This window comes from Mixophyes fleayi, chromosome 1, assembly GCF_038048845.1.
Source record: "Mixophyes fleayi isolate aMixFle1 chromosome 1, aMixFle1.hap1, whole genome shotgun sequence".
Classification (NCBI taxonomy): domain Eukaryota; kingdom Metazoa; phylum Chordata; class Amphibia; order Anura; family Limnodynastidae; genus Mixophyes; species Mixophyes fleayi.
Window position 1 is genome coordinate 44,452,107 of NC_134402.1, and position 12,305 is coordinate 44,464,411.

General features: G+C 46.4%; 1 protein-coding gene across 14 annotated transcripts in view; it reads right to left on the reverse strand.

Annotated features, from left to right (window-relative positions):
- PROM1 (prominin 1) overlaps nucleotides 1-12,305 on the reverse strand; it is a 176,116-nt gene that overhangs the window by 25,496 nt on the left and 138,315 nt on the right. For all 14 annotated transcript variants that reach the window (XR_012687505.1, XR_012687512.1, XM_075194691.1 and 11 more), the window contains 4 exons: nucleotides 11,345-11,448; nucleotides 10,907-10,991; nucleotides 3,710-3,856; nucleotides 3,351-3,422 (listed from right to left, as the gene is read on the reverse strand). Coding sequence is in view for 12 of the 14 variants with exons in the window: in XM_075194691.1 (XP_075050792.1) it covers nucleotides 3,351-3,422; nucleotides 3,710-3,856; nucleotides 10,907-10,991; nucleotides 11,345-11,448 (408 nt within the window). In the remaining 2 variants the exon portion in view is untranslated. The remainder of the gene's footprint in view (nucleotides 1-3,350; nucleotides 3,423-3,709; nucleotides 3,857-10,906; nucleotides 10,992-11,344; nucleotides 11,449-12,305) is intronic.

Consider the following 12,305-nt stretch of genomic DNA (forward strand, 5'->3'; position numbering starts at 1 on the left):
GTATTTATAAATTCACATTTCACAGGATTTATAGCTTAGACCTAGGATGATGACGGTCAGTCTATCCTGCTCTGTAATGTGGTTGGAGTAGGACCGGCAACAAATTTTCCAGTGGAAATATGCCCAGGGATGCTGAGAGCAGGGCGGGGGGAGGACTGGGGGTTTGGGCCTGGCTGGGTGCCTGCAAGCTGCCTGGCAAATATTTTTTATAATAACCTTTGTTTCTTCAACTGTGTGAACAGGAAGGGGGAGGGAGGACTGGAGCCGGGTTGAGCTGTCAGATCCCGGTCCCCGGACAGTGTGACATCCTGGAGAGCAAGCAGAGGAGTTCTAAATTTCGCAAGATTTCCTGCTCACTCTGATGGATGTCAGCAGCTCAAGCACAGCACAGGTAAGTACAGTGGGCTGGGGGTGTCATAATGTGTCTGGGGAGTATCATATTTGTCAGACGCCGTCACCGCTGATCTCCTGTCAGACGGGGAATGGACGTCTGACCTGCTGTCAGGCGGCTCCGGGAGTCCACGCACTTCTGGATCTTCGGGCGCATGCGCCCTGTTTCCCGTCCCGTTGCTAGGCAACGGGACGCCGCTGTCTCCACCCGGACCGCCTCCTCCAGACCGCCAATCAGGTCATCCTAACCCCTATTTAAACCTGTCTCTGGCGCCATTAGGGTGCCAGAGTAACAGGTTCACTACCAGTGTTCCAGGCTTCCGTGCTTCTACATCCTTCTGAGTATCCTGCTATTGCTGATTACCTGTTGTGACCCCGGCTAGACGACCATTCTATTTATCTGTGTGACCCATATTGTTCTGTGACCTCGGCTTGGCGACTTTTCCTTTGGATTACCCTTGGTACCTGATATTCCTGATTGTTGTGACCCAGACCGTCTGACTACACTACACTACACTGGTGACTGACTGATAGGACCGCGACCTGCGTGCCCTGTGCAGCGAAGTCCAAACCTCCTTGCGGGGGTCCCTGGTGAACACCAGTGGCACGTTAGACTCCACGCCTGTTAGATCAGTAGTGCTAATACCGGTTAGTGTTTGCTCCACTTCAAGCATCCATAGGCCTACGGCCTGACAATATTGTGTCTGGGAGGGGGTGTCATATTGTGTCTGGGAGGGGGTGTCATAATGTGTCTAGAGGGGGTGTCATAATGTGTCTAGGGGGTGTCATAATGTGCCTGTGTGGGTGTCATAATGTGTCTGGGTGGGGGTGTCATAATGTGTCTGGGAGGGGGTGTCATAATGTGTCTGGGAGGGGGTGTCATAATGTGCCTGGGTGGGTGTCATAATGTGTCTGGGTGGGGGTGTCATAATGTGTCTGGGAGGGGGTGTCATAATGTGTCTGGGAGGGGGTGTCATAATGTGCCTGGGTGGGTGTCATAATGTGTCTGGGTGGGGGTGTCATAATGTGTCTGGGAGGGGGTGTCATAATGTGTCTGGGAGGGGGTGTCAAAATGTGTCTGGGTGGGGGTGCCATATTGTGTCTGGGAGGGGGTGTCATAATGTGCCTGGGTGGGTGTCATATTGTGTCTGGCAGGGGGTGTCATAATGTGTCTGGGAGGGGGTGTCATAATGTGTCTGGGTGGGGGTGTCATAATGTGTCTAGGGGGGTGTCATAATGTGTCTAGGGGGGTGTCATAATGTGTCTGGGGGTTTCATAATGTGTCTAGGGGGGTGTCATAATGTGTCTAGGGGAGTGTCATAATGTGCCTGGGTGGGTGTCATAATGTGCCTGGGGGGTGTCATAATGTGTCTGGGTGGGGGTGTCATATTGTGTCTGGGAGGGGGTGTCATAATGTGCCTGGGTGGGTGTCATATTGTGTCTGGGAGAGGGTGTAATAATGTGTCTAGGGGGGTGTCATAATGTGTCTGGGGGGTGTCATATTGTGTCTGGGAGGGGGTGTCATAATGTGCCTGGGTGGGTGTCATATTGTGTCTGGGAGGGGGTGTCATAATGTGTCTAGGGGGGTGTCATAATGTGTCTAGGGGGATGTCATAATGTGCCTGGGTGGGTGTCATAATGTGTCTGGGTGGGGGTGTCATAATGTGTCTGGGTGGGGGTGTCATATTGTGTCTGGGTGGGGGTGTCATAATGTGTCTGGGAGGGGGTGTCATAATGTGTCTAGGGGGGTGTCATAATGTGTCTAGGGGGATGTCATAATGTGTCTGGGAGGGGGTGTCATAATGTGTCTGGGAGGGGGTGTCATAATGTGTCTAGGGGGGTGTCATAATGTGTCTAGGGGGATGTCATAATGTGTCTGGGTGGGGGTGTCATAATGTGTCTGGGTGGGGGTGTCATAATGTGTCTGGGTGGTGGTGTCATAATGTGTCGGGGTGGGGGTGTCATAATGTGTCGGGGTGGGGGTGTCATAATGTGTCTGGGTGGGGGTGTCATAATGTGTCTGGGTGGGGGTGACCCACGCTCCCCTCTGACTGGTGACAATTAATGACATGTTACTACAAGTCACCAGGTATAAAGCTTGGGATGTAATAAGTAACTTTGAACCATCTCACTCTCAGCAGCGGGATTCCATGTCTTGTATTCAGCAGTAAAGGACACTGTGCTCATCTTTTCCACCTGGATCATAACACTCTTGAGCACAGAATATCTACAGCACATGAAGACCAATCACTCCATCTACTCTGCACAAATTGCTTAATGGTTTAGTCTCAGGACAGACCTGTGTTTACTTTGCCTACTGTTTATTTCCAAGTATCTAATATCCTTTCATCAGAATGATATTTTCTGATAATCACATGAGAGCATCATACTGTGGTTATAAAAGTGAAACACCAGCATCCGGATAAAGATAAATAACATGACTTAATAAGACAGGCTACATCTGTACATCTCCCCCAAGCTGGTTAGAATATAAGTGTGATAAATACACGAGGAAAGAAAAGAGAAAGGGATCAGCCATATACCTTGTTACACTCACAATGTATTTATTAGGTGTATTCCCATCTTTGCACATTGGGCACAAGCATAAATTAAACTACTATTTCACCCCTACTTCTATTTCTGCTCCAATGGAAGAATCTAAACTATAATAAGTAGAATATTAACTTAAATTTAAATAGTTCATAATTTTAAAATTATTATCTACATTTGTATATTTTATGCCAACGTGTATATGCTCTTAGCGTTCTTTGTATCCTAGATTTGGAATCCTAGAAACCAAATATTAGATTGCATGCAAGCCTGAAATATGTCTCTATTAAGTGCTGTGTATATTGTTGCCTTTATATGAGGATTATCACAGTGAAAATGATACACATGACATTCCATCAAATTTTGCAATGAAATAATGTACCAAAAAACAAGTCAAAAATAAGACTTACCAACATGTCCGCATTTCCTTCCAAGTCATTAGCAAATGATAAGAGATCAACCTTTGTACTGGTCTTCCCCACCTATAAATTAGATTTGAGAAATTTAAAGTTCCTATCTTCCAATGTTTGTGTTTGAAAAGTAAAACAACTGTTTAGAATACTGTAAGTCACATTTTATCATTTATTGAAAATGGATTATGTTGTTAATTGAAAATAATTTCAGGTATAAATAGCATGGTAATGGTTAGGGGGGAGTGATATCATACAACTGGGACATTTGTAAAGTGGTGTATATCTGATGTAGCTTAACTGATACGTACAAGGTATGAAGGGTAGGGAGAGAGGTAGTGTCCTAAGTATGTAAATACCTCTGCTAAAAATGCATCAAAATCTATGGCATCAATCCCCATGGAACTAAAATCTTCTAAATTCTTCTTTCCTTTTTCATCCAGCAAAACAATATTTTTCAGGTTTATATTGATCATTTCAATCCGGTCAGATATTTCATCAACGTACTGAAAAAAAGACCCAATAAACATTACAGTGTTCATACACCAGCTATGTATGTACCTGCTTGACAAGTCACAGGATAAAAGAAGAATTACTGGTAAGTAATACATTGTAATATTAAAAGTCAAAGGTTATTATAGAGAAGAAGTCAATTTAGTAGAATGCACCATCTAATTAAATTAAAAGCTCATCTTTATTTCATTTTTCTAATTGTACTATTATCATTGCTTCCAAAATTATTAATAATATAATTTTTCAGCAAAATATAAAATAGTCTAGATAGAAAGAAAACGTTAAATTATAAGTAATAAGAAAAACGTATTGTACTGTTTTAAAATATGCCGTGGTTAGTGGGATGTGTGGGTTCATTGTGTCCGTTATATAACAGCAATGTAAGTATTAGTGTAATTATCTACTCTATTGTTCCAATTATTACATGTCAATGCTGCCCTGTGAATCCAGTCATTGTGTGTCCTGTGAGTACCAGTCATTACGTGCCCTATGAATACCAGTCATTATGTGCCCTGTGAGTACCAGTCATTATGTGCCCTGTGAGTACCAGTCATTATGTGCCCTGTGAGTACCAGTCATTACGTGCCCTGTGAGTACCAGTCATTACGTGCCCTGTGAATACCAGTCATTATGTGCCCTGTGAGTACCAGTCATTACGTGCCCTGTAAATCCCAGTCATCGCGTGCCCTGTGAGTACCAGTCATTACGTGCCCTGTGAATCCAGTCATTATGTGCCCTGTGAGTACCAGTCATTACTTGCCCTGTAAATCCCAGTCATCACGTGCCCTGTGAGTACCAGTCATTACGTGCCCTGTGAATCTCCATCATTACATGCCCTGTGAATCCCAGCCATTACGTGCCCTGTGAATTCCAGTCATTACGTGCCCCGTGAACCCGTCATTACGTGCCCAGTGAACCCGTCATTACGTGCCCAGTGAACCCGTCATTACGTGCCCCGTGAATCCCGGTCATTATGTGCTATGTGAATTCCAATCATTACATGCCCTATGAATCCCAGTCATTACGTTCCCTGTGAATCCCAGTCATTACATGTGTTGTGAGTACCAGTCATTATGTGCCCTGTGAATCCCAGTCATTACGTGCCCTGTGAGTACCAGTCATTACGTGCCCTGTGAATCCCAGTCATTACGTGCCCTGTGAATTCCAGTCATTACGTGCCCTGTGAATCCCAGTCATTAGGTGCCCTGTGAATCCCAGTCATTACATGCCCTGTGAGTACCAGTCATTACGTGCCCTGTGAATCCCAGTCATTACGTGCCCTGTGAATCCCAGTCATTACGTGCCCTGTGAATCCCAGTCATTACGTGCCCTGTGAATCCCAGTCATTACATGCCCTGTGAATCCCAGTCATTACGTGCCCTGTGAGTACCAGTCATTACGTGCCCTGCGAATCCCAGTCTTTACGTGCCCTGTGAATCCCAGTCATTGCGTGCCCCATGAATCCCAGTCATTACGTGCCCCGTGAACCCGTCATTATGTTCCCCATGAATCCCAGTCATTACGTGCCCCGTGAATCCCAGTCATTATGTGCTATGTGAATTCCAGTCATTACATGTGTTGTGAGTACCAGTCATTATGTGCCCTGTGAATCCCAGTCATTACGTGCCCTGTGAGTACCAGTCATTACGTGCCCTGTGAATCCCAGTCATTACGTGCCCTGTGAATTCCAGTCATTACGTGCCCTGTGAATCCCAGTCATTAGGTGCCCTGTGAATCCCAGTCATTACATGCCCTGTGAGTACCAGTCATTACGTGCCCTGTGAATCCCAGTCATTACGTGCCCTGTGAATCCCAGTCATTACGTGCCCTGTGAATCCCAGTCATTACGTGCCCTGTGAATCCCAGTCATTACATGCCCTGTGAATCCCAGTCATTACGTGCCCTGTGAGTACCAGTCATTACGTGCCCTGCGAATCCCAGTCTTTACGTGCCCTGTGAATCCCAGTCATTGCGTGCCCCATGAATCCCAGTCATTACGTGCCCCGTGAACCCGTCATTATGTTCCCCATGAATCCCAGTCATTACGTGCCCCGTGAATCCCAGTCATTATGTGCTATGTGAATTCCAATCATTACATGCCCTATGAGTCCCAGTCATTACGTGCCCTGTGAATCCCAGTCATTACATGTCCCGTGAGTACCAGTCATTATGTGCCCTGTGAATCCCAGTCATTACATGCCCTGTGAATACCTGTCACTACGTACCCTGTAAATCCCAGTCATTAGGTGCCCTGTGAATCCCAGTCATTACATGCCCTGTGAGTACCAGTCATTACGTGCCCTGTGAATCCCAGTCATTACGTGCCCTGTGAGTACCAGTCATTGCGTGCCCTGTGAGTACCAGTCATTACGTGCCCTGTGAATCCCAGTCATTACGTGCCCTGTGAGTACCAGTCATTACGTGCCCTGTGAGTACCAGTCATTATGTGCCCTGTTAGTACCAGTCATTACGTGCCCTGTGAATCCCAGTCATTACGTGCCCTGTAAATCCCAGGTTTTACGTGCCCCGTGAATCCCAGTCATTACATGCCCCGTGAACCCGTCATTATGTGCCCCGTGAATCCCAGTCATTACGTGCCATCTGAATTCCAATCATTACATGCCCTATGAATCCTAGTCATTACATGCCCTGTGAATCCCAGTCATTACATGCCCTGTAAATCCCAGTCATTACATGCCCTGTGAGTACCAGTCATTACGTGCCCTGTGAATCCCAGTCATTACGTGCCCTGTGAGTACCAGTCATTACGTGCCCTGTGAGTACCAGTCATTACGTGCCCTGTGAGTACCAGTCATTATGTGCCCTGTTAGTACCAGTCATTACGTGCCCTGTGAATCCCAGTCATTACGTGCCCTGTAAATCCCAGGTTTTACGTGCCCCATGAATCCCAGTCATTACATGCCCCGTGAACCCGTCATTATGTGCCCCGTGAATCCCAGTCATTACGTGCCATCTGAATTCCAATCATTACATGCCCTATGAATCCTAGTCATTACATGCTCTGTGAATCCCAGTCATTACATGCCCTGTAAATCCCAGTCATTACATGCCCTGTAAATCCCAGTCATTACATGCCCTGTGAGTACCAGTCATTACGTGCCCTGCGAAATCCCAGTCATTAAGTGCCCTGTGAGTACCAGTCATTATGTGCCCTGTGAGTACCAGTCATTACGTGCCCTGTGAATCCCAGTCATTACATGCCCTGTGAATCCCAGTCATTACGTGCCCTGTGAGTAACAGTCATTACGTGCCCTGCGAATCCCAGTCATTACGTGCCCTGCGAATCCCAGTCATTACGTGCCCCGTGAACCCGTTATTATGTTCCCCTTTAATCCCAGTCATTACGTGCCCCGTGAATCCCAGTCATTATGTGCTATGTGAATTCCAATCATTACGTGCCCTATGAGTCCCAGTCATTACGTGCCCTGTGAATCCCAGTCATTACATGTCCCGTGAGTACCAGTCATTATGTGCCCTGTGAATCCCAGTCATTACATGCCCTGTGAATACCTGTCACTACGTACCCTGTGAATCCCAGTCATTACGTGCCCTGTGAATCCCAGTCATTACATGCCCTGTGAGTACCAGTCATTACGTGCCCTGTGAATCCCAGTCATTACGTGCCCTTTGAGTACCAGTCATTGCGTGCCCTGTGAGTACCAGTCATTACATGCCCTGTGAATCCCAGTCATTAAGTGCCCTGTGAATCCCAGTCATTACATGTCCTGTGAATCCCAGTCATTATGTGCCCTGTGCGTACCAGTCATTACGTGCCCTGTGAATCCCAGTCATTACGTGCCCTGTGAATCCCAGTCATTACGTGCCCTTTGAGTACCAGTCATTGCGTGCCCTGTGAGTACCAGTCATTACATGCCCTGTGAATCCCAGTCATTAAGTGCCCTGTGAATCCCAGTCATTACATGTCCTATGAATCCCAGTCATTATGTGCCCTGTGCGTACCAGTCATTACGTGCCCTGTGAATCCCAGTCATTACGTGCCCTGTGAATCCCAGTCATTACATGCCCTGTAAATCCCAGTCATTACGTGCCCCGTAAATCCCAGTCATTACATGCCCCGTGAACCTGTCATTATGTGCCCCGTAAATCCCAGTCATTACGTGCCATCTGAATTCCAATCATTACATGCCCTAAGAATCCCAGTCATTACGTGCCCTGTGAATCCCAGTCATTACATGCCCTGTGAATCCCAGTCATTACATGCCCTGTGAATCCCAGTCATTACGAGCCCTGTGAGTACCAGTCATTACGTGCCCTGTGATTCCCAGTCATAACGTGCCCTGTGAATCCCAGTCATTACGTGCCCTGTGAATCCCAGTCATTACATGCCCTGTGAATCCCAGTCATTACATGCCCTGTAAATCCCAGTCATTACGTGCCCTGTGAATCCCAGTCATTACATGCCCTGTGAATCCCAGTCATTACGAGCCCTGTGAGTACAAGTCATTACGTGCCCTGTGATTCCCAGTCATTACGTGCCCTGTGAATCCCAGTCATTACGTGCCCTGTGAATCCCAGTCATTACGTGCCCCGTGAACCCGTCATTATGTGCCCCGTGAATCCAAGTCATTACGTGCCCTGTGAATTCCAATCATTACATGCCCTATGAATCCCAGTCATTACGTGCCATGTGAATTCCAATCATTACATGCCCTATGAATCCTAGTCATTACGTGCCCTGTGAATCCCAGTCATTACGTGCCCCGTAAACCCGTCATTATGTGCCCCGTGAATCCAAGTCATTACGTGCCCTGTGAATTCCAATCATTACATGCCCTATGAATCCCAGTCATTACATGCCCTGTGAGTACCAGTCATTACGTGCCCTGTGAATCCCAGTTATTACATGCCCTGTGAATACCTTTCACTACGTGCCCTGTGAGTACCAGTCATTACGTGCCCTGTGAATCCCAGTTATTACGTGCCCTTTGAGTACCAGTCATTGCGTGCCCTGTGAGTACCAGTCATTACATGCCCTGTGAATCCCAGTCATTAAGTGCCCTGTGAATCCCAGTCATTACATGTCCTGTGAATCCCAGTCATTATGTGCCCTGTGCGTACCAGTCATTACGTGCCCTGTGAATCCCAGTCATTACGTGCCCTGTGAATCCCAGTCATTACGTGCCCCGTGAATCCCAGTCATTACATGCCGCGTGAACCTGTCATTATGTGCCCCGTAAATCCCAGTCATTACGTGCCATCTGAATTCCAATCATTACATGCCCTAAGAATCCCAGTCATTACGTGCCCTGTGAATCCCAGTCATTACATGCCCTGTGAATCCCAGTCATTACATGCCCTGTGAATCCCAGTCATTACGAGCCCTGTGAGTACCAGTCTTTACGTGCCCTGTGATTCCCAGTCATAACGTGCCCTGTGAATCCCAGTCATTACGTGCCCTGTGAATCCCAGTCATTACATGCCCTGTGAATCCCAGTCATTACATGCCCTGTAAATCCCAGTCATTACGTGCCCTGTGAATCCCAGTCATTACATGCCCTGTGAATCCCAGTCATTACGAGCCCTGTGAGTACCAGTCATTACGTGCCCTGTGATTCCCAGTCATTACGTGCCCTGTGAATCCCAGTCATTACATGCCCTGTGAATCCCAGTCATTACGTGCCCCGTGAACCCGTCATTATGTGCCCCGTGAATCCAAGTCATTACGTGCCCTGTGAATTCCAATCATTACATGCCCTATGAATCCCAGTCATTACGTGCCATGTGAATTCCAATCATTACATGCCCTATGAATCCTAGTCATTACATGCCCTGTGAATCCCAGTCATTACGTGCCCCGTAAACCCGTCATTATGTGCCCCGTGAATCCAAGTCATTACGTGCCCTGTGAATTCCAATCATTACATGCCCTATGAATCCCAGTCATTACATGCCCTGTGAGTACCAGTCATTACGTGCCCTGTGAATCCCAGTTATTACATGCCCTGTGAATACCTTTCACTACGTGCCCTGTGAATCCCAGTCATTACGTGCCCCGTGAATCCCAGTCATTACGTGCCCTGTCAGTACCAGTCATTACGTGCCCTGTGAATCCCAGTCACTACGTGCCCTGTGAGTACCAGTCATTACGTGCCCTGTGAGTACCAGTCATTACGTGCCCTGTGAGTACCAGTCATTACGTGCCCTGTGAATCCCAGTCATTATGTGCCCTGTGAATCCCAGTCATTACGTGCCCTGTGAGTCCCAGTCATTACGTGCCCTGTGAGTACCAGTCATTACGTGCCCTGTAATTCCCAGTCATTACGTGCCCCGTGAACCCGTCATTACATGCCCCGTGAATCCCAGTCATTACGTGCCATGTGAATTCCAATCATTACATGCCCTATGAATCCCAGTCATTACATGCCCTGTGAATCCCAGTCATTGCGTGCCCTGTGAGTACCAGTCATTACGTGCCCTGTGAATCCCAGTCATTGCGTGCCCTGTGAGTACCAGTCATTACATGCCCTGTGAATCCCAGTCATTGCGTGCCCTGTGAGTACCAGTCATTACGTGCCCTGTGAATCCCAGTCATTACGTGCCCTGTGAATACCAGTCATTACATGCCCTGTGAATCCCAGTCATTGCGTGCCCTGTGAGTACCAGTCATTACGTGCCCTGTGAATCCCAGTCATTACGTGCCCTGTGAGTACCAGTCATTACATGCACTGTGAATCCCAGTCATTACGTGCCCTGTGAGTACCAGTCATTACGTGCCCTGTGAATCCCAGTCATTACGTGCCCTGTGAATCCCAGTCATTACATACCCTGTGAATCCCAGTCATTACATGCCCTGTGAATCCCAGTCATTACATGCCCTGTAAATCCCAGTCATTACATGCCCTGTAAATCCCAGTCATTACATGCCCCGTGAATCCCAGTCATTGCTTGCCCCGTGAATCCCAGTCATTACGTGCCCTGTGAATCCCATTCATTACGTGCCCTGTGAGTACCAGTCACAACATGCCCCATGAATCCCATTCCATACAAATATTTTTTCTTACCATGCTGATGTTTAGGAATTCATTAAGATTCAATAGATTATCAATCTGAAGTGCTGTAAAAATCCCCTTGTTTTCCTTGCAATCACTAGAGAAATATAAATACTTAGGTCAGTAATTCTACAATGGATAATAATATCAATAATAATAATTTTAATAATAATGTTAATTTATTGTATTAAAGTTGTGATATGAGAAATTAAATAATGGGATCTCACAAAAGTAACTGATATTCCTCCAAATTATCTATTTATTTGATCCGTTTAGGGAACCTCTATGAAATATTTCCCTCACCTTCCAATTCCTTCCCTCCACCTTTCTACCATACTGTCCTCACTTACCCTAATCCCCACTAAGCATCACCCTCCACTTATTCCCTTCCCATTAATCTCTGTGTCCATTCCCCCGAGTTTTCCCAAACACCAAATGAGGATTATTTACCTGTAAACTTTTTCAAATGTGAGATTCACATTAGCATTTTGATACAGGACACCAGACAGATAATTTTTCCAATGTGAGTTCAGTAGATAAGGGGTATCCAGGACCTGGGGAACATACAGATTGAAATGTTACCATATATCACTACAATGTAAAACCAGTGTTAGTAACAACTCTTCTTTACGTATTCTGGACAGGATGGTCAAGTTACAGCTTTATTAGTAAGATAATAAAAACGCCATTTACATACAGCAGCAGCGCACCCACTTCTTGCTTCCAGTTGGAACTATGCCCCACAGCATGCTGGAACTTGTAGTTCCAAATCATCTGGAGAGCCACAGACTGCCCACCTTAGCTTCATGGTGTTCCACTTTATTGGTATTGCTACATTATGTACTCTTATGCCTCTGTTTTACCTATGTTATAATATTAAGCACATGTTATACAAATCGAGTTCTATCTGTGACTTGTATCTACTACTACAATACACACACACACACACACACACACACTGTTCTGTCTGTTTCCCTACCTGGAGTAGATCACCCAAGCAGCTAAGTGAACCATTTTGCCACTTGTATCAGGACAACTACAACGCTAAGTACCCGTTCCAGTGCTTTAATTGGAGTGCCTGTTTCGTTTTTAAGCGGCAGGAACAGTGGCAAGTATCACACACCAAGAAGAGGGACACAAATACAAAAGGTGCCTATTCTAGCACCCAAAACAAAGCAACAATGGCATCAAGAGTCTGTTGTGGCAGTTGGAATGCAGTGCCCAGTGGATAGCACCATATGGACTAGGTCACCCCCTGGTGTCATGTGTCCGTGCACAATGCTGGAATGTGCTCTGTCACACAGCACTTGTTGTGTTTCCAGATTTTTAAGATTTGTCCCTAGAAAAATACCTATTTTTCTATGCTGACCAACTGCACAATACAATCCCTTAATTTTTGGGTTCATTCCTA